The sequence below is a fragment of the Carcharhinus amblyrhynchos genome, chromosome 6, assembly GCF_965287045.1.
Source record: "Carcharhinus amblyrhynchos chromosome 6, sCarAmb.v2.hapA, whole genome shotgun sequence".
Classification (NCBI taxonomy): Eukaryota; Metazoa; Chordata; class Chondrichthyes; order Carcharhiniformes; family Carcharhinidae; genus Carcharhinus; species Carcharhinus amblyrhynchos.
The window spans coordinates 45,987,496-46,010,001 of record NC_137329.1 but is presented as its reverse complement, the minus strand read 5'-3'; the positions used below and the strand labels follow the sequence as shown (position 1 = coordinate 46,010,001).

General features: G+C 39.5%; 2 protein-coding genes across 2 annotated transcripts in view; both read left to right on the top strand.

The window, feature by feature from the left end:
• The window catches only part of LOC145343933 (uncharacterized), a 49,358-nt gene extending 44,457 nt beyond the window's left edge, over positions 1–4,901 (top strand). The window contains exons 19-20 of the mRNA XM_080190475.1: positions 775–851; positions 4,747–4,901. Of these exons, the coding sequence (XP_080046601.1) occupies positions 775–851; positions 4,747–4,901 (232 nt within the window). The remainder of the gene's footprint in view (positions 1–774; positions 852–4,746) is intronic.
• Positions 4,902–5,777: 876 nt separating this feature from the next.
• Positions 5,778–12,716, top strand: LOC145343881 (uncharacterized). Its single transcript, XM_080190361.1, has 4 exons — positions 5,778–5,843; positions 7,950–8,115; positions 11,675–11,832; positions 12,250–12,716. The coding sequence occupies exons 1-4, from the start codon at positions 5,796–5,798 to the stop codon at positions 12,424–12,426; spliced, it is 549 nt and encodes a 182-aa protein (XP_080046487.1). The 5' UTR covers positions 5,778–5,795; the 3' UTR covers positions 12,427–12,716.
• The last annotated feature ends 9,790 nt before the right edge of the window (positions 12,717–22,506 follow it).

Genomic DNA, 22,506 nt, shown 5'->3' with positions numbered 1-22,506 from the left:
CTGCTGGTGGCGGGAGGAGGGGGGAAATTGGGAGATCGGCTGCCGGTGGGGGGGAAAGGGGAGGTGAAAGTTAAAGCTGGCCTGGACATGTTCAGGGGGAGGCCAGCAATCAGGCTCTGGAGGGCTTGCATAGCTGGCGATGCGGGTGTTGCCATGCTGGCAAGTGATTGGGAGGCCAGCAGTGTAGGGCCACTGCACATGCACCAATCTTGGCACTGACAGTGGTCTACTCGGCACTATGCTGCCGGCCTTTCCACTGACTTATGGACTGATTCACGCTGGTGCATTCTGCAGTGCACCAAGTGTGGGAGATTCATTTTGAAACTTGCACTGGAAAGAACCAGTGTGATTTACTCCAGTTTTTATGTAAATTTGACACTTAGGTATATGGGGCGATTCTCCCAAAAAAATACTATGTAAAGCTGTCCTCAAAACCCTGCCTGACCAAATCTTTGATCAATCCTACAACGTCTGTTTCATTTGATTCAGCTCCATTTCTAATCAGATTATAGTTCTGCAAAACAGTCTTAAGATATTTTTCTATTATATAAAGTTATTGCTGCTGAGAAGGCTGATTTTTTTTTTCCATGTGAAATATACTAATACTTATTGTGCTAACCCATGATTTAGAATCCAACAAGTCACTTGGCTAGCACACAAAGGAAGTAGCAGTGGATGTTCTCAAGGTCTGGTCAAGACAAATGTGCAATATCCAAACTGTACAAAGTTTGAGTAAGCTCGGAATCACATTGCTACTTTGCTATGAAATTTCAGGAAGGAGATTTGGGACCTTATAGAGTCACTCAGATTATCTTCGGCAGACAGTCTTCTCTATAAAACTTCCATCTCAGGTGAGTAGGGTGTATAAGTATATGCTTGTGTATGTACATACATGTGGGTATATTTCCATGTTAGATACCTATCACTCTGAAAACTGAAAGATTTTTATGTTAATGTTGATACACATCCATGATTGACACTTATGCCCTCTTTAGATGGCATTCTGATCTTTACTGTGGTTTGTAATATCACAAAATCTAGATTTGGGGCAATTATATTTTCTTTGTAAAACAACCATATGCTGAGTTTGATAACTTTCTGTCCAATATGAGATGCAGTCATAAAGGATGCAAAAACTTTGGTAGCTGTCAAGGTATTTGAGTTTACTTGAAAATATTTAGAATTAGAACTCAGTAGATCCTTAATACCTTTCTGACTCTGCTGTACTTCCCATATGATTGCTGCCACAGTTAGGTGAATCTTCATTATCTGACATTTGTTTCAGTGGTTGATACTATTGCACCTGGATCAGAAAGTAGTGTGTTTAAGCCCTAAGATAGGCCTAAATTCATAATCTGAACTAACCCTGATGAAGTATGGAGGGAGGTGTGTAATTTAAGAGGAACTGTGCTTTGCCTGGGATACTAAATCAACAGCCTGGCTAGGATTTTTTGGTGGTAGCGTAGCTGAAAGTGGGAGCAGGGAATGAGAGTGATCCTGCTCTGGTGAACGGTGGAATATGATCATATTATTACTACTACATAGACATTGGAAAGGAAACGAGGTACTTCAGATCATAGGGGACACAAGCTCAGCTTATGGGAGCCAGTGATGGAGGTGAACCTAAGAGAATATCTTGTGTTGTAACATGAAAACATTCCGTCTTTCACCGCTCGTCCCTCTCCGGTCGTCTTTCACCGCTCGTTCCTCTCCGGTGCAGATGCCAGTTCATTTCTGATTCAATAATTGAGCAATATAATTTCTGTTATGTCTCTACAGCACATACTAGTTTCACTCTGGCTCTTCCTCAGATGTCCTTTATTGGTGATTTCTGTGCCCATTTTATTCTGACCATTCACCTCATCATTTGTTGCCATATCTTCAGCTAAATTTTCAGTGACTCAGAGAGAAGGCTTGTGTTTCTCTTGGATGCAAGACAATGGAGATTTACAAGCATTTTATTGTTACCTGGAATTCCACAATACATTGCTATAATGATATATAAGCCATTGATTAGTTCCTGGATCAGATGAAGTTAGTTGGTCTTGACCAAGGAGACAATAGGACATTAGAGTTGATCTAAGTGTTCCTGGGTCAAGGAGAAGACAAATTGCCAGATTCAGTGATCCTTTCTAGTAACATGCACGTGCGGAAGCTGGGGAGAACAACTCCAGCTTGGCTGTGAATCTCCCAAAGCAAAATGCAGTGTTGACACACACATACACAACAGGTGTGATTGGCGAGGACTTTTGACAGCCACCAACTTATACCAGCTGAATGAACACATTCACTAAAGAACATGGGAGAAATTTTGGGAAATATATAAAATAAATTTAAGTATGAAATCCTCAATTTTTCAGGCATTCGGAATTGCATTTAAGTAAGTCTCTTGTGCTTACACACATTTGTGTAATTGTGTGTAATTATGCAATATTTTGTAGAAAATGTTACGTTAAAATTTGCCAGTGTATCACGATAAGATTTGTACGATTTGTTTGCTATATTAGGACAAAATGGAGACGATCACCATGGAGATGCCCGTCAGTTAACCTGTTATCAAGATTTCTGTCAGTTGAGTTACTCAGTAAAACTACAAGCACAGCCTAATGAAAGAAATGTTGCATTTATAGAGCACCTTTCACAACCTCAGGATGGCCCAAAATACTTCACAGCCATTTGCATATTTTTGAAGTTTAGTCACTTTTTTTAATGTAGAAAATAAACAACCAATTTATATTAGAGCAAGGTTCCACAAACAGCAATATGATAGTGGCCAGATAATCTATCCTTTTTTATTAATGCTTGTTTAAGTAAGTGCCTGGACTCCATCTACGTCAGTGCAACTCTTGAAATTTCCCATTTGCTGGGATGTCATCTATCTTATAATAGCTTTGGGTGCAAAATAACACCCAGTTTCATACCGGTTTCACCCAGTGTTAAATAAACCATTCAAAATTTCAGCCTCAATGGCCAAAAACTTGATAACTCTTTGTCCGTGTTCTCCTTCGTGATCATAGATGTTTGTAAATACATCATGTCTGGTCATGGAATGAGACGTGATGTGGGTATGCCGGCGTTGGACTGGCGTAAACACAGTAAAAAGTCTGACAACACCAGGTTTTAGTCCAACCTATTTATTTGATAATATACTCACAAGCTTTCGAGGGACACCCTCTTCGTCAGGTGAATGGAGAGTTCTGGCCTCAGACAGAGCATATAAAGCACAGACAGTTTAGAGATTACTGATTAGAATGCGAATCTTTACACCTAACCTGCTGTTCAAGACCTGAAGTGGCTGATAATGTGAGTGGAAGGAGCACTGATCACAGTTTAAAGAGATGTGTATTGTCTCCAGGCAGTACAGTAAGTGAGGTTTTGCAAACCCAGGCAAGTCACGGGGGTTACAGATAGTGCGACATGAACCCCCGATCTGTAACCCCCGTGACTTGCCTGGGTTTGCAAAACCTCACTTACTGTACTGCCTGGAGACAATACACATCTCTTTAAACTGTGATCAGTGCTCCTTCCACTCACATTATCAGCCACTTCAGGTCTTGAACAGCAGGTTAGGTGTAAAGATTCGCATTCTAATCAGTAATCTCTAAACTGTCTGTGCTTTATATGCTCTGTCTGAGGCCAGAACTCTCCATTCACCTGACGAAGAGGGTGTCCCTCGAAAGCTTGTGAGTATATTATCAAATAAATAGGTTGGACTAAAACCTGGTGTTGTCAGACTTTTTACATGGAATGAGACACCAGGGTAAGGGGAATGGGGACTGTAATCTCAGCTCCTTCAAGATAGTAGGTCTGGTTAAGAGACAAATATTCTATGGCTTCTGTTCGAGCTGTTTTTTTTTAACTGCAAAACTGTATTTTGTGAAAGTATTGTCTCATGTATTAACACACAAATTTACCACCAATAAGCACAAGGTTCTCCACACTAGAAGAAAAAATGGAAAAAGGAATCTGAGGACAGTGTAGCACTAGCTAAAAACGTTTAAAATTCTGGCTTGTTTGTGGATTTGCAGTGAACAACAAGTCATATCAAAGTCTAGAATACTGGACAATATTGCTGAGTAAACATGTCAATGTATGAAATGTTTGTACTTAAGTGTTCGAGTTAGACTGTACTTTGAGTATTTTGTCCAGTTTTGATCATTTAAGATAAAAGGAAAAGTTCAAAATCTGGAGATAGTGCAGAGCTTAGACTCTATGTGGAAGGACAGGAAAAGTAAGAACTCTTTGGTCTTGATGGCAAATGTATATTACAAGATATTAATATGGAACACATGAAACATCAGTAATATTTGAATGCAGAGGGTGCCAATGGGACGAAGCTTGGATTCAGACAATAAATGGGTAGATTTTTGGAATGATATTTTCTAGAATTTCTTTGAATGAAGTATGATTAACATGTGGATGGAGATGAAAATCTTAAATTGGACATGGTACAGTTGGATGTTGCAATGTTTTTTTTCTTTTCTGGATAGATGAGTTAATGAGCATTGTAGTGCCTTTGTCAAATGTTCCTATCTTGAGATGCAGTTTCATTTATTCTTTGAAATAGATCTCACCAGCTTTGCTGTTCTATCCTGACTTGACAGAGCTTAACATTTGATTAACAGACTTAGGTGTTTACAATACAATTGAAGCAAGTGCTTTTACTAATTCTAATGTATTTAATTTTAAGTTAATTTTTTAAAGACTAAAATGGGCTGAGTAATCAAAGTTTGTATTTTTAAACAGATGTGCCAGAGAAGGTGCTGAGATCAGAGAATGCACAATCGACAGCTGGAAACCAGAAAAATGATACAGAGAAGAAAGAGGGAAGGACATTTAGTCACTCAGTTCCAGATTTCAGATCATCACAGACCAGTCCAATACCACCACAGAAAAGGTGAGAAAGTGCCAGCTAAACCACTTAATCATGAGAAATGAAGAGATAGGAATCAGATTAACAAAGTGGGAGTAAAATTTATTTTGAACCATTTAGAAAGTGGAAAATTTGGTCTGCAAAATTCAATTTTGTAGTATCTGGGTTTTCAGTGCTTCAAGGAGAGGGCTCATGATTAGAAGATGGTAATTTGGCCATGTAATTGCATGCAGAACTAGTGTTAAGATTTTCAGAGGGGCTGGGGAAGAGATTTAAAAAGAACATTTTGGGAGGAAAAGTTCTCACAGCCAGGCATGGCATGAAGGTGCAAGCAATAAGTCGTCTCTCAACACCAGGTTAAATCTCTATGTCATGAAGTGAAAGAACAGAGGTACTGCCCATTACTGCTCCCATTGTGAAGAGATATAAAATACCATCTAGATGTATTCTGATAAGAATGAGGGATGTTGCAGCACACAGGGTTTGCATTTGAGGAGGCCTTGTATCCTCTAGCAGGAGGGTGACATTGGCATACTTTTGATCTGGAATGGGAACCCAGGCTGATTTAGTCTCTCCTGGCCTAGGAGTACCATGCATAATTTTAGTTCCTCCAACTATTGCTCCAGCTAAGAGCTAATTCAGTACAGAGTGGGGTTGAATGACAAAATTTCTTGGTGGTCAAAATGCAATGACATTTTGAGTGGTACTTTTATCTACCAAATTAACAAGGATTCTACTACCCAGATGCCTTGTCTGTAAACTCGTCTTGCTAACCTCTCCGGAGATCCACTGAAGTCACGTTCTCGAGGCTCATTGATCACTCCCATTGCAATGCTTGCAGAAAGACTTCACTCGCTGTGTTTGTCTCTTTGTATATCTCTGTCTCTCATTCTCCCACAGTGCTGCTAAAAAACAACAGAAGATGAGTGTGAGTAGGAGCCTGTTGCTGAAGAGGAAATTACCACAGGATGTAAGTGGAGAGTAAATAAAATTAGTTTGAACCATTTGCAAAGAACAAAGAAAAGTACAGCATCGGACCTGGCCCTTTGGACATGATGTCGTAATGAAACTGAAAACAACTTCCTGTCCTTACTCAATCCATATCCCTTTCTTCTCTCCCTATTCGTGTACCCATCCAGATGTCTCTAAAATGTTGCTAATGTGCCTGCTTCCACCACCTCTTCTTGCAGCGCATTCCAAGCACCCACAACTCTGTGTCGAGAAACTTGCCCTGCACGACTCCCTTAAACTTTCCCCCTCTCACCTTGAACCTGTGCCCCGTTGTAATTGACACTTCCACTCTGGGGGGAAAAAGCCTCTGGCTATCCACCCTGTCTGTGCCTCTCATAATTATGTAGACCTCTATCAGGTCTCCCCTCAGCCTCTGTCTTTCCAGTGAAAACAATCCTAGTTTATTCAACTTCTCCTCATAGTCAACAACCTCAAGACCAGGCAACATCGTGGTAAGCCGTCTTTACACTCTCTCCAAAACTTGCACGCCCTTTTGGGGAACGTGGTGACTAGAATGCAACACTCCAAATGTGGCCTAACTAAGGTTTTGTATAGCTGCAACATGATTTCCCAACTCTTGCACTTAATGCCCCACCAATAAAGGCAAGCATGCCATATGCCTTCTTAATCACCTTGGCCATCTGTGTTGTCACTTTTAGGGAACTGTGGACCTGCATGCCAGATCCCTTTTGTATGTTTATGTTCCTAAAGGTTCTACTGTTTACAGTATAATTCATACCTAAATTTAATTGTCCAAAATTACTTTTCTGATTTTTAGATCTTAGACTACCTCATGTTATAATTCTTTCTTATGGCTGCTATAGATGTTAATCAACAGCTATAATTTTACTTTCAGGTGCTTAAATCAGATTATTGTGTCAGGAGTAACAGGCTATATTGCTGTGTTGTCTCCTTTTTATAGTTGTGAATTTGTCAAGGCCTATGGTGTAGAATGCCACCAATGTCGAAAACAATAGAAGAAATGTCAAAATAAATCCAAAGATCACTGCTCAAGTGTTGCAATGATGGAGTTTCAAAATACCTAGGAAGAAGGGAAAATTGAATCCTCTGGAAGAATCATCATTTCTACAGTCAGTTTTAACAATTGATAGTTTATAATGTAATTAAAGCTGAGATTTTCCATTTTTGTGGGAATCAAGACATATAGGAAGAAGCTGAGAAAATGGCATTGAGGTTGAAGATCTGTTATCATAGAATCATAGAATCCTTAAAGTGCAGAAGGGGTCCATTTGGCCAATTGAGCCTATACTGACAACAATCCCACCCAAGCCCTATCCCCATATCCCCTCATATTTATCCTGTTAATTTCCTGACACTAAGGGGCAATTTAGCATGGCTAATCAACCTAACCTGAACATCTTTGGAGTGTGGAAGGAAACTGGAGCATCCGGAGGAACTCCACAAAGACAGACACCTGAGGCTGGAATTGATTGGGTCCCTTATGCTGTGAGACTAGCCACTGTACCACCATGCTGTCCATAAGTTCAGTTCCATTTGTTAGTGATCTAGTTAAATGGCAGAGCTGGCTTGAGAGGTCGAATGGGCCTATTTCCTAAATTCCTAATAGTACAGAGATTAAATCAGGGATTCTCTTTGTTCTTTTGTCTCAGTATTGCACCACTATTTATTCTCATCTATGATAACCTCCATAACTTGATAATGTCATTTGGATGGGGTGAAAGGTAGGTATGTTGACCCTTCTCCAGTGCATTGTTAGAGTAATGGAGGTGGAGAATGGTAGCAAGGCTGCTCTCCTAGAGCAGGAATCAGCCCACAGAGAAATAAATACAGTCACAAACTTCCTCTTACATTTCCCATATTTCTGATATCCCTGAGCAAGATTGTCAAATCAAAGTTGGATAAGACATATTCCCAGTATTTTGGTTTGGTGTACTAATTTGCATCACCAGAACTCTTCTGGATAGTAGATAGAAGGGAACTCCACCACATCATTCTGGACTTTTTCCTTGACCCAAGTTTCCACAGTGAAAGGACAAGGTATAACGCACTGCACAACTGTGAGGAGTATGATGTTATGTCTTAGGTTTGGGAGAGAATGAAAGTACTGGAGGAGAACATGTGGAGAAACAAACAGAATGCGATTGAAAATCTCCAGTCTGAGGCTCGTCAGAACCTTGAGAAACAGCTTTCAGTCCAGAAGAGACTTCATCAGCATTCAGCCAACAAACAAAATGGCAACAGAAGCAAAGGTTTGTGATCTGGCTAAAACACTTGACACATATTGAAATATAGTCAAGCTTTTGATTTTACTGCCAACTTTCTGCCCAGATCTCCTGAAGGTACCGATTCCTACATGAACACTGGGTCGATTTCAAATACAAATGGCCTGGCAATTTCAGCATTAGAAATCTTAGGATCAGCTGGAGCCCTCATTCCAAATCCTGATACATTCATGAATCCTGAAACATTCATGCCAAATATCCATGTTTCACTGGGACAGTCAGTGTTTTCAGGAAGTGTGTTCATTTATGGAAGAAAATCACACTATTCATGACTCTCTTCCTCAGCACTGCTCTTCTTTCCATCCCTCAATGGCAATCCTGGCTTTCGCTTCCCTCTTTCTTAGCACTGCACCCACCTGTTAAAGGATTAACTATTACCCCATGCGAGTGGAAATTCTTGAGAGATCAGGAATTCCCACACACAATACACTGGCATTCAATCACCCACTACAGAAGCAGGAAATAGGTGCCAAGAGGTGATAATAGGGAGGAGGAGAACTCCCTCGTTGACTCTGTCTCTAATCCCAGGAATAAGGTAATTTACCTAATAGAGCCAGGTATCCACAGCTGAGAGTTTAAAGTCAGAGTTGTACCTGGAAGGGACTGAAAATAAAGATGCAATATATTTTATGTAAATTTGGGATGAATTTAAAATTTCTGGTACGGAGGAGAGCAGGAAAGGAGGAGGACCTCCTCTTGAACCTGCTCCTGGGCTTGGCGTGGCATGTCATCTACCAGTCCAGGCAGCGGGTGATCAGGACAGTTGTTCAACCTGACTGTCTGCCTCTCTACCGTGATTATATTCGTGGGTGTCCCTAGAAAGGGAGCATGCAGTGTCTGAGGACACGGTTGACACCTTCTGTGCCCGCTTGGCACCGCAGGGGCTGGGGTATATTATAGAACCCAGTAATCACATTCCAATTTGATGTTTTAAGTTTCCTTTCTACTTTGCTTTTTGTTTTAGGCAGTTCCTCTTCCTTTTGGGGCACTGCCCCTTTTACATTGTCCCTCAGTTAATTTGATTTAGTTTATTTGGTTGGTAGCTGAAAAGAAGTATCTAATAGGGCAAAGTATCCACAGCTGAGACAGTTTAAAGTCAGAGTTGCACCTGGATGGGACTGAAAATAAAGATGCAATATATTTTTTGTTTATTCAGGATGAGTTTTAAAATTTCTGACATGGCAACACGGTGTGGAGGGGGGCGGGGAAGGAGAAGAACCTCTCCTGGGCCTGGCGAGATGTGCCATCCACAGGTCCAGGCCATCAAGGGGGTTGTTCAACCTGACTCTCTGCCCTTCTACTGTGGCTATATTCATGGCTGGGTGTCCCTGGAAAGGGAGCAAGCAGTGTCCAAGGGCACAGTTGATGCCTTCCATGCCCATTGAGCATCGCAGGGACGGGGGTGCATTATCAACCCCCTTAATCATATTTTACTTTGATGTTCTAAGTTTCCTTTCAGCTTTGTGTTTTGTTTCGGACAATTCCCCTCCTTTAGGGAGCTGTCCTTAAGTTAGTTTGATTTCATTTATTTGATTTAACACAAAAAAAATCCCTAATTGCCTTGAACCAGGCCATTTAGGGGGAAGTTAGGAATCAACACATTGCTGTGGGTCTGGAGTTGCATCTAAACTAGAGCAGGCAAATTTGACAGGACTTCCTTCCCCAAAATACATTAGGGAACCAGATGGACCTTTATTACAATCAATGATAGTTTCGTGGTCACCATTATTGGGACCAGCTTTCAATTTTTTTTATTAATTGAATTCAGATTCCACCAGCTGCCATGGTGGGATCTGAATCCATGTTTCCAAAGTTCACTGTTACAGAAAATGCTGGAGAAACTCAGCAGGTCTGACCACATCTGTAAGAGAGAATAGAGTCAACGTTTCAAGTTAGGATGACTCTTCATTGCAGCAATGAGGGCAGTATAAATAAGTTCCCACTGTTTTCTGGAGCACCACATGTCAGCAAACTCAATAAATTAGGTTCTGCATCCTTGCCAGAACCACACTAGAATTATGATCCCATCCCAACACCATGACTGACACAATTTCAAGCTCCCATTTGCAATATATTGTCAGTTGTGTTTTGGTCACTTTTTTTAAAGATTATCTTTTCTTAGCTTTCCAGATTGATGTACAAGTATCAAAATGCCAAACCTGACAAAAATTAGGACTGAGGCTTCCCTAAAGTCACACAGTCACTCCCTTAACTTGCAGCTTCTGAAATCTTGAGGCAGAAAAGAGAGGAAGCAAATTATCATGGTTAAGAAATTAATAGAATTTAGTTGGTTTACAATTCTTTAAGCGTAACCTTTAAGCAAGTCACTACTTGGTCTTTGCAAAAACAAGACCAAGTAATCATCCGCTGGAGGAGAGTTTCACCTGTGAAAAGGAAGCTTACCTCCTCCAATGGAGGAACATGTTTTCAGATGAAATTCTGGGGACCCAACAAGGGAAGGAGATTGAGAGGAAATTATTCAAACAACTTACAGGATAACTTGTATGTTTACAGGAGCTCCTTCATGAAAGGTCCTGTGCAGCATAGAGGAGCTGGTAAAAGGCCCATTTTTATAATTTCTCACTTGCTAAGCTTTCCATTCAGAAATAATATTTTGGTCAGATGGAAATTAGTCACAATCCTGAAAGGAGGGAAAGTCACCTCCACTGTCATACCTCTCGATGTCCCATCTGTAGAACAGCAGGCAGAAGTAGCTTTTAGACAAAGAAAGAAACAACAAAATACACTGCAAACTATATTTATTGGCTTTCAACCACACAATGAGACGAATCAGGTATAATTTTGTCTTTTACAAAGCATTTAGATGGGTAAGATGGGTATAGAGGGATATGGGCCAAATGCGGGCAATTGGGACAAGCTTTGGGGCTTAGAAAAAAGGGCAGCAAGGACAAGTTGACTCAAAGGGCCTGTTTCCATGCTGTAAACTCTATGACTCTGAAATGAAATGTTTTAATGATGAAGACAGATTTAAAAAAATAAGTCAGCCATAGAAGCATGAAGTTCTCAGGTTTAATATTTGATCTGTGCTATCAGCTAAAAGCATTTTGCTTCTACTCCAATCACTCACCATTGATCCCAAAATCAATATGTACACATGTAGATATTAGCTGATGATTGGAACCATATAAATTGCGATGATCCCTCTGATCTAATAGCATGTTGTCAACTCATGTTGGCTCACAAATGACCAGGAGGCAACTGGTGTTACTTTTCTGTGTAGTATTGTATTGTTGAAGGTGCTGTCTTCAGATGATTCCATTAAATGAAAACTACATTTGCATTTTCCAGCGGTTCAAAGGAATTTAAAAGTTTCCATCAGATTATCTGAAATCTTCTGCTGTCCTGGCCAAGATTCTACCTCAGCCAGCACCAGTAAACATAGATTAAAAGGTCATCTCATTTTCTCATTCCAACAGGCTGATTTCAGAAGAGGAAAAAAGACTGCCTGAAAACAAAACAAAAATTCATGTGTGAATTTATTCATGTCTTTCTCTGTCCCTGGTAGATGAAATCTGTTTCCCAGCACTGTTCATGCCAATGAGGATGGGTCAGGTATTTACTCCAAAGGCTCGTTTGTACTTTCATCCATCAGGATCAGCAGGCTTCTTTCGCCTAACACAGGCACCATCAGTTATCAGCCTCCCTCCAGTGGGCAGCAGCACTGTATCCTTCACACAACATTGCTGATTTGTATCAAAACAATAGAGTAAAACACTTAAGAAAGGTTTATTGTTGCTGTGAAAGGTCAGGATTATTGTGTGTCGTGCTGGGTCACCCTTGAGTGTAAAAAAGATGACCCCAGTATTAAGAATTTCAGTTTTGAATTAAGATTGAGGGGGCTGTAATTAACTTTGTGCTATCACATTAAACAGGTAACAGTGAATCACCAGATTAAAAGGGCATCTCATTTGATGTTTATCGGACTTGATTTGTGCAAAAATAACTTTGTTTTATTGCAACAATGCTTCCTCCAAGTAATTAGTTATGAAAACTTTGATATAGCTTGCTGACTAAAATATAAACTCATTCTTATCCCTAATTCATTCTTTTCAGTTTGTTTACCTTAACCATGCTATTCAGAGAGTGTCTGTTCTGAATCTCTTGAATCCAAGAGTAACCTTGCCAATAACTCCAGCTAATGAGGATAATCCCACTTCCAGAGAAGATAAAACAATGGTGAACAAACTGATACCTGATCCACCTATCACAAATCAGACATGGACAGGTAGCGAGGGCAGGCCAGAGGAGAAATATTGATTAAGTCAGGATTCAGAAGATATGAATACCTTCATTTAAACCCCTTATTTTGCCTCTTGTCCAAAGATGCTGACTCTTGCTAGGATACAGATTCTATGCATACCTAGAATTGTCTGACACCTTGTTGGATACTATTAATGTGGAAGTCTAAACAGTGAGTGCTAGTAGACCATTTGGCTGTGGAAAGCATCAAAGTCAAACCTCATCCTGTTCTCACCTTGCAGTCAGACACACAGTCTTTGCGGAAGCAATCCAGAGTGGGAACTTGGCGAGTTTGCTTTCCCCTCCCCCCTCCCCCCTCCCCAGGATAACTAAACCAATTGCCCACCTATCAATTCAGCTGGGATCATTGCTCTAACTTTAGTTCAATTCATAGCATGTCTCACTAGTGATACATCAGGATTCAGGGAAGAGCAAATTTAGAAAGCTATGACACCAATGTGAAATGCAAATTCTTTGCATCTGTCCTCACAACACAAAAAGCATTCCGGAAACCGTGAAACCAAAGATGTTGTAAAGGAATGAGAAACTTAAAGGAATGAGTAAAGATACGGTACACAAAGAAGTGCAAGACAATCCACTGGAACTGATGGCCACATTCTAGGGTTTTTAAAGAGATGGTTACAGATATACTGAATGCATTTTATCCTCCAGAATTTTACAATGTTGCCTGTGTATTGGAAAAGTAACTAAACTTGCTATTGAAAAAAGGAGGGAAAGAGAACAGGATACTATAAGCCAGTTAGCCTGACATCAATTAGGGAAAATGCTAGAATTTATTATTAGGGACACAGCATCAGGACACTTGGAAAATCAGAGTGCAAATGTTTAGAGTGAACATAGATTTATCACAGGAAAATTATTTCTGATAATTTTCAGATGAGGTATTAATTAGCAGGATAGATAAGGGGAATCAATGTATTGTGATGATACTGTTTCTTTAGGAACAAAGAAGAAAATTACAGCACAGAAACAAACCCTTCAACCTTCCAAGCCTGCAGCAACCATACTGGCCGACTTAACTAAAACCCCCTATCCTTCCAGGAACCATATCCCTCAATTCCCATCCTATTCATGACTTGTCAAGATGCCCCTTAACACTCACTACTGTATCCGCTTCCAATACCTCCCCTGGCAACAAGTTCCAGGCACCCGCTACTCTAAAAAATCTGCCTTGTACATCTGCTTTAAATCTTGCCCCTTGCACCTTAAACCTATGCTCCCTAGTAATTGACTCTTCCACCCTGGGGAAAAAGCTTCTGACTATCCATGCCTCTCAATCTTTTAGACTTCTATTAGGTCTCTCCTCAACCGCCGTTGCTCCAGTGGGAAAAAAAAACAAGTTTCTCCAATCTCTCCTTATGGCTAATGCCCTCCATACCAGGCAATATCCTGGTAAATTTTTTTGTACCCTCTCCGAAGCCTCCAAATCCTTCTGGTAGTATGGCAACTAGAATTGAACACTATATTCCAAGTGTGGCCTAACTAAGGTTCTATACAGCTGCAACATGACTTGCCAATTTTTAAAACTCAGTACCCCGGCCGATGAAGGCAAGCATGCCATATGCCTTCTTGACTACCTTCTCCACCTGCGTTGCCACTTTCAGTGACATGTATCTGTACATCCAGATTACTTTGCCTATCAATACTCATAAGGGTTCTGTCATTTACTGTATATTTCTTAGCTGTATTAGGCCTTCCAAAATGCATTACTTCACATTTGTCCAGATTAAACGACATCTGCCATCTCTCCGCCCAAGTCTCCAACTGATTTACATCCTGCTGTAGCCTCTGATGGTCCTCATCACTATCCGCCAATCCACCAACCTTTTGTGTCATCTGCATACTTAATCAATCCAGTTACTTTTTCCTCAATCACATATATTACAAACAGCAAAAGTCCCAGCACTGATCCCTGAGGAACACCACTTGTCACAGCCCTCCACTCAGAAATGTACCCTTCCACTGCTACCCTCTCTGACGAACCAGTTTTGTATCCACTTTACCAGCTCGCCTCTGGTCCCATGCAACTTCACTTTCTGCATCAATCTGCCATGAGGGATCTTGTCAAAGGCCTTACTGAAGTCCATGTAGACAACATCCACCTTCAATCATCTTCATCGGTTCCTTGAAAAACTTGATCAAGTTCGTGAGACACAACCTCCCCTTCACAAAACCATGTTGCACTTCACCACTATGTCTACTTATTGCCAAGTGAGAATAAAGCCTATCTCAAAGAATCCTCTCCAATAATTTCCCTACCACTGATGTAAGACTCACTGACCTGCAATTACCTGGATTATTTTTGCTTTCTTTCTTAAACAAAATAGTAACATTGGCTATTCTCCAATCCTGTGGGACCTCCCCTGTAGCCAGTGAGGATACAAAGATTTGTCTCAAGGCCCCAGCAATTTCCCCCCTTGTCTCAGTATTCTGGGGTGTATCCCATCAGGTCTTGGGGACTTGTCTACCTTAAATGTTTCTTAAGAACCCCAATACCTCCCCCTTTGATCGCAACATGACTCAAACTATCTACACATCCTTTCCCAGACTCATCATCCACCAAGTCCTTCTCTTTGGTGAATACTGACACAAAGTACTCATTTAATACCTCACCCATTTCCTCTGGCTCCATGCATAGATCCCCTCCCTTGTCCTTGCCAACCCTCTCCCTGGCTGCCCTCTTGCTGTTAATGTGTGAAAAGCCTTGGGATTTTCCTTAATCCTGCTGGCTAATGCTTCTTCATGAACCCTTTTAGCCCTTCTTGCCCCTTGCTTAACTTTCTTTCCTTGTATTCCACACTTGCTTCATGTGTTCCCAGCCTCCTAACTTTGACACAATATCTCTCATTATCCAAGGTTGCCATACTTATCCTTCATCCTTACAGGAATGTGCCAGTCCTGAATCCTTATCAACTTACACTTGAAAGGCTCCTACGTACTAGATGTTGATTTGCCCTCAAACATCTGCCCCCAATCTACATTCTTCAGTTCCTGCCCAATATTGTAGTAATTGGCCTTCCTCCAATTTAGCACCTTAACTTGAGGACCACACTTTCCTTTATCCATCAATACCTTAAAGCTTAATGAATTGTGGTCACTGTTCCCAAACTGCTCCCCTTCTGAAACATCGACGACTTGACCAGGCTCATTCCTCAATACCAGGTCCAGTATGGCCCCTTCTCTAGTTGGGCTATCTACATACTGTTTCAGTTGCTGTCTAAATTTGAAAGGAGCAGCTCTTCCTCTCTCTCTCTCTCTCTCTGAAAATTGAAGTCTGCAACCTGCTAGAATTTAGGCAGTCGTCTACTGGGGTCTGTTTTCTCCCTCTCCTTCTCTGGAGGCTGCTGTCTCTCCATCCAGAGTGTTAAAAGGATGGAGAACTGGCAACTCGCTTTAGCCTGTGTGTTTGTTAACTGATTCTCAAGAGTTTACATCTAGGGGAATGTTGCTTAGATTGAAAGTAATAGAGATAGCTAACAGTTGAGAATTATACCTTGTCATATTAAGTATCTGATTGGTGAAACATATGTTTTTGTTGTAGTTAAACTGTATTTTTAAATAAAGTTTGGTTTATTAAAAATTTCCTAATAGATCAATAGAATCACACCTGGAGCAAAACTATTTATGCTGATACTAATGCCAAAATCAAAAACAGTTTTTTAGGCTAGCTTCATGATACACTTTGGAGTTTCTGATCTGATCTGAACAGTATATAGTATATTTGCATTTCCAAAAATTCAGTAAAGTGCTATCAATAATTTATTATGTAAGAAGGGATCACAGGATTGTCGGTGATATAGTGACATGGACTGAAGTAGAGTTTTTAATTTTAATATTCCAAACCCAGTGATGAAACCTGACAAATGTTAACTTTTTTGATGTTCATTGTATTTGTGAACCAGTTGTTAATACTGGAATCTTTAAGAAAAACAAAATGCTTTGGGTGCTGGAAATCTAAAACAAGTAGAAAATGCTGGAAATATCTAGTAGGTCAGCATCACCTGTACAGTGAGAGAGATTTAATGCTTGAGGTTAATGGCTTCTCATCAGTTTTAATTAAAATTAATTGAACTGCAATATTAATTTTTTCTCCCTCCATAGATGCTGCCAGACCTGAGATTGCCAGATTTTCTGTTTTTTATCTCCATTCCTTAACTGTTAATACTCACAAATACCCTAAATGCCATTATGTCTAAAGTGTACTAGCTCATGTTGTTTCATTAAACTAAATCTGCCATTTTTATAATTTGTTTGTCAAAGTTCTTTGCAATTTCCAAGTCCCTTTTTCAATTCATTACATATACCCTTCTTTATTAAAATCTTAGTCATTTGTATACAACGAAAAGCCCCAGCACCAATTCATGGTGGAAAACACTTCACTAGTGAGCAACTCATCCAGCCCTTTTATCGCAACTTGGCTTGCTTTCTTCCACCTGACTTACTGTCTTTGGCTCAACTTTAATTCTAATTTCAGATGCCTTAATTCTTGCTACCTGTCTCTTGTGCAGGTTCTTAGCAAATACCTCCTCAAAGTCCATGCATATGATATCCATTGACTCTCCTTTATCTAATTCAGTAGCTATTATACTGTTGGTTAGATATAACCTACCTTTCACAAATCATACTCATTTTAGTTAGTTATTCCTTTCCCAAGTGTGTGTATGTTCTCCTATTTTGACTGAAATGTTCCAGGCATCTTCGAACTATGGCTGTTAAATCAATTTGCCGGTACTTATTTGGGTTATTATTTTCCCTTTATTAGTGTTTTCAGCTTTAATATCTTCAGATGGAATCTGGTTTCAATCCCATTTCTTTATCTATTTAATTTTTCCCATTTTGAATTAAGCATCAAGTTTCTCCCTTTATATAGTCTCTAGTCTACTGTGTACTTTGAACATTGTACAATTGTTCTCTATTGGAGATGACTATTAATTTAGTATTTCCATCATGTCCTTATCTTGTGATATTCTAAACTAAATGTCTTTAATGAGCCTACCTGTTCTTATGACTCTCTTTAAGTTAGATTACATTTTTGTCTTCCATTTGAAATCTCATTTTGATGTTGCTTTTTATTAGTTATATTTGATGTGGTGATAGTGGCATTGGATAGTGGTGGACACAGTAAGAAGTCTCTCAACACCAGGTTAAAATCCAACAGGTTTATTTGGAATTACAAGCTTTTGGAGTGCTGTTCCTTCATCAGGTGATGAAGGAGCAGCCTGCTGGATTTTAACCTGTTGTTGTGAGACTTCTTACTAGTTATATTTGTACTAAGATCATCAACACTTGTCAAATTGAAAATGTGTCAGTTAATGATTGAGAACTGTGACAATTCAGAACATTTTAAATTACTTTATTTCAGTCTGATGCCACTCACCTGATGAAGGAGCTCATGATACCAAAAAACCTCTTGGACTTTAACTTGGTGTTGTCAGATTCCCTACTGTGCCCATTCCAGTCTAACGCTGGCATGTCCACATCTTGTCTGATGTATGGCAGAAGAATTCTTAGAATTCTCAGTTTTCAATTGATTTGTCAAAGTAATAGTTTTCCATTTGTTAAAATCTTGTCCCGTTATTGCTCCTTCAGCTAGTCAAGACTTCAAATGTAAATGATGGTTTCCAGGACTTCACCTGTATCCCACTATTTTTTCCATCTGGCCATTCTAAATCTTTTTGTCAAGAGAATGCCAGCAGGTCATTCAGCCATGGAGAACATTACAGGCAAAATCACAGTCTACAAAAATTATTTCTAGCATCAGTCCATGGATAGTGGCCTGAATAGGACAAAAAATATGGATTCCATGCAAACCTAAGAGCTCAACAGCCATTTGTAGCATAGTACAGTCAATCCAGTGCTTGCATTAGTCTAAGTGCCTCAGTACACCCCACATGGAGCAAACCATTGGGTGCATGCCATTTTACAGTTACATATCAGTATGGTTTTCAGATTATGATATATAACATTTTGTTGTCAGGTAAGGAAGTGGTTCAGATCAGAAAATATATTCTTTTAATCCAAAAACTACTTACCTACTTAATTCAGTTCAGCAGCTGAAAGATGGAGTTTGTCAATTTCATTAGTCGTATGGATTAATGTTGAGTACAGATCATTAGAACTACAGTATATAATTTGACTTAATAAAGCTCCACTGGTTCAGACATTGAGTATATCACTTTGCAATAAGTGGTCAACAACTGATCTGGATGTCCTCAGACTGGATAGCCAATCCTGTTTCACATAACCTTCCCGATAGTCAATTGCAGTTGGTCCTGCAATGTCTATTTCTGACTTGGACAATCCTGAATTTAATTACATAATTATTGCTAATTCATGCAGCCTAAATGCTTTAGCTTCTTCTGCTGTACCTGTAGAAATACTTCAAAAGGTGGTTAAAAAGTGTCTTAATCCTTAAGATTTATACACTGGTGTCTTTTTTAAAGCTTGCTACAGTGTCACAGCATCAAGTAGAATGAAGGCCAAAGGAAGAATAAGTATGTTACAAGCAATGTGCTGGGCCTTGTACTCTTTCTTTGCACCTTCAAAATCCTACATTTGAAGGGCTGGTTTGTGGAGAGGAGATGCATTCTTATCCACTCTCTCTTGTAATATAACTACTTGTATATATCTGCCAAGGCACTTCATAGGACCATTATAAAGCACAAGATATTACACTGAGACGCTAGGGCAGGTGAAAATATCTACCTTTTTAATCAAACTTTGATCAAGATTAAGTGCTTTGAGGAAGGAAAGCAGAGGGATTTAGTGATTAAATTTCAGAGCTTGGGGCTTAGGCAGCTGAAAGCATAGCCACTATTGGTGGAACGATTAAAACCAGGGTTATGCAGGAGGTTAGAATTGGAGGAGTGCAGATATCTTAGAGCAACAGAGCTGGAAGAGATTAGTGATAAAAAGGGACATAGAGGGATTTAAGAACAAGGATAAGAATTTTTAAATTGAGATGTTGAACCAGGAGACACTGCAGATCAGTGAGCACTAGGTTGAATGGGATTTGGCATGACTTGGGACAGGGGCAGTAGAGATTTGGATTACCTCACATTTTCAGAGGTAAAACACAGGCTGGCCAGGAGTGCATCAGAATAGTGAAGTCTTGAGGTAACCAGCGTGGATTATATGTGTGCTATTTTCTTCAAAAGCAAAATATAATAGCCTGAGCTTGCCAACAGCATACCATATTGCAAAGACCAGTGGTACAGTGGATGATTGGAAAGATTTTAAAGATGAACAAAAAAACGTAATAAGAGAAAAGGTAGATTATGAAAGATAACTAGGGCAAAATATAAAAACAGACAGCAAAAGCTTCTATAAGTATATAAAGAGGAAGGGAATAGCTAAAGTCAATGTTGGTCCTTTGGAGGATGAGGCTGGGCACTTAATAGTGGGGAAAGCAGAAATGACTAAGACACTTAATCAACAGTTGGTCCTGTTTTCCTGGTATAGCACGTAAGTACTAACCCAACAGTAACAGAGGTTACAGAAAGGGTTGGAACTTAGAGCTATCATCATCACAGAGAAAAAGTACTGAGCAAACTATTGGAATTGAAGGCAGTCAAGTCCCCAGAGCTAAAGACCCTTTAGGGCCTTAAAGGAAATGGTGTTGGAGATAATGGATCCATTGGTTAAAATATTTCAAAATTCCCTGGATGTGGGAATGGTTGTGATGGTTTGAAAAAATGCAAATATAGTGCTCTTGTTCAAAAAAGGCAAAATTTGGGAAACTGTAGGCCAATTAGTTTAACTTGTTGGGAAGTTGTTAGAATCCATTAACAGGACATTTAGAAAGTCAAAATGCAATCCATCAGAGTCAGCATGGTTTTATGAAGGATAAATCATGTTTGATTAATTTACTTGTTACATCTTCAAAGAACTCAAGCAAAGTGGATAAGGGTGATCCTGTAGATTTAGTATACCTGAACTTCAGAGCATATTTTGTTACAATTCAGGTCAGAAAGTCCAAGTGTTTTATGAAGTCTGCCTGGATCATAAGTATTGCAATTAGGGTGAGCATGACATGTTTCACTTTGGATATGATTTAGCGGACCCATTAGGGAGCTTTTATCAAACAACGTTGTTTTAGAATAAACATATAGCAATAACTTTTACCAATTCCAACCAAGGGGAAAAAAATCATGATATCGTATAAACCTTAACAGCTAAATACTGTTCCAACCAAACAAATCCCATAAATAAAATCCTTACCACAGGTTTGTTTAGCACAGAAAATACGAATGCTCACATGATGCTGGAATTTAGTCCTATGGTTAGATGCTACAGTTCTCTTAATACACACACAGACAAGCTTCAAATTAGAACAGCTTCCCAAAATACCAGAGAGAGGCTCAAAGTACAACTAGCAAACCACCAACAGCAGAATTTTCACTCCATGAAGACAAGAAGCCTTGCTTCTAGCTAGCCACCAGAATTTACAATAGCACGGGAGAGAGAAACACTACTCTTCAGTCTGATGTCCAAACACCACTTAACTAAAACAGCAGTCAAAAATTGAAAATGAAAGAACTTGTCACCTAACCTGTCAATCATTCTTCCCTTTAACAATGCAGGGTTGTTTAAAAAAAATCCCTGAAAGTATCTGAGACCCAGAGTAAGAATAAACAAAACCCCATTTAAATCCTTGAAGCAGCAATAAAAAAAAACTTTAGTCAGACAGCTAGGCAACAATGAAGAAAATGACAGCTGCTTATAACTGCAGACAACATGATTTTTAAAAAAATATTTCTTAAAGACACCATGTTCACATGGGATTGGGGTATTTTGTTAGATTGGTAGAGGATTCACTAATCAACACTAAGCAGAGAGTTGGGATAAATACATCTTTTTTGAATTGGCAAGATATAACTCATGGGGTCCCACAGGAATCAGTCCTTGGAGCCTCAACTGTTTACAATTTATATCAATGACTTGGATGCAGGGATAGGTACCACAGCCAAGTTTGTAGATGACACTAAAATAGGTGAGATAGTAAGTTGTGATAATGAAGTAAATTTCCAAATGGATGTTGATCAGTGAAAGGGTCAAAATTTGGCAGATGAAGTTTAACATGGATAAGTGTGGAGTTATCCATTTTGGTATGAAAAATACAAAGGCAAATTATCTAAATAAAGACAAACTTTGGAGTGCTTCAGTGCAGAGGGAACTGGGTGTCCTTGTGCATGAATTGCAGAAGGCTAGCATGCAGGTACAGAAGGTAATAAGGAAGGCAGATGGAATCTTGGCATTTATTGATAAAGGAACAGAATGTAAAAGTAGTGAAGTGTTGCTGCTGCTGTACAAAGCATTAGTGAGTCCACACATATATTGTGTATAGTTTTGGTCTCCTTATTTGAGGAGGGATGTAGTTGCGTTGGATGTGGTTCAGAGGAGATTTACTAGATTAATTCCAAAGGTGAGGGGTTTGGCTTATGAAGAGAGATTGGGCAGTTTATACCTATGCTCCCTGGAGTTTAGAAGAATAAGAGACCTAATTGATGTATACAAGATAATAAGGGGGATTGACAAAGTAGACGTGGAGAAGATATTTCCTCTTGTAGGGCAAATTAGAACAAAAGGTTTTAGGATAAGCAGATTCAAAACAGATGAAAAGAAATTGTTTATTTCAAAGGGTGGTAAATGTGGAATTCACTCCCCCAGAGTGTGGTGGATGGCAGGACTTTGAATAAATTTAAGGAAGTGAAAAGACTTTTAATTAGTGATGATTTGTAGGTGAACAGGCAGGAAAGTGGAATTGAGGCCAAAATAAGATCAGTCATGATCATATTGAATGGCAGAGCATGCTTTAGGGGCTAAATTGCTATTTCTGCTCTTCATTCTTATAGGAAGGAAAGCACTAACCTGTTCATCAAGGTTTACCTACAAAAATGCATTATGTAGGTAATGTAGTAAATTATGTAGTAAATGAAAGGTGTTCATTATTCAGTTCCTGCAGATGGTCCTCCTGGGAAGTGAATGAAGTACGTATCCTTAAGCCAGTCAAATACTATAAATGTATGGGTAATTCTTATTCATTTTGTTGATGTTGCTCGTTAGACTGTGATGGTG

Excerpts from the sequence above, each read along its gene's own strand:
- LOC145343881 (XM_080190361.1), top strand. The coding sequence starts at position 5,796 with ATGAGTGTGAGTAGGAGCCTGTTGCTGAAGAGGAAATTACCACAGGAT. Across the intron at positions 5,844-7,949 it reads AGAGGAAATTACCACAGGAT|GTTTGGGAGAGAATGAAAGT; the intron begins GTAAGTGGAGAG and ends GTTATGTCTTAG. Across the intron at positions 8,116-11,674 it reads AAATGGCAACAGAAGCAAAG|ATGAAATCTGTTTCCCAGCA; the intron begins GTTTGTGATCTG and ends TGTCCCTGGTAG.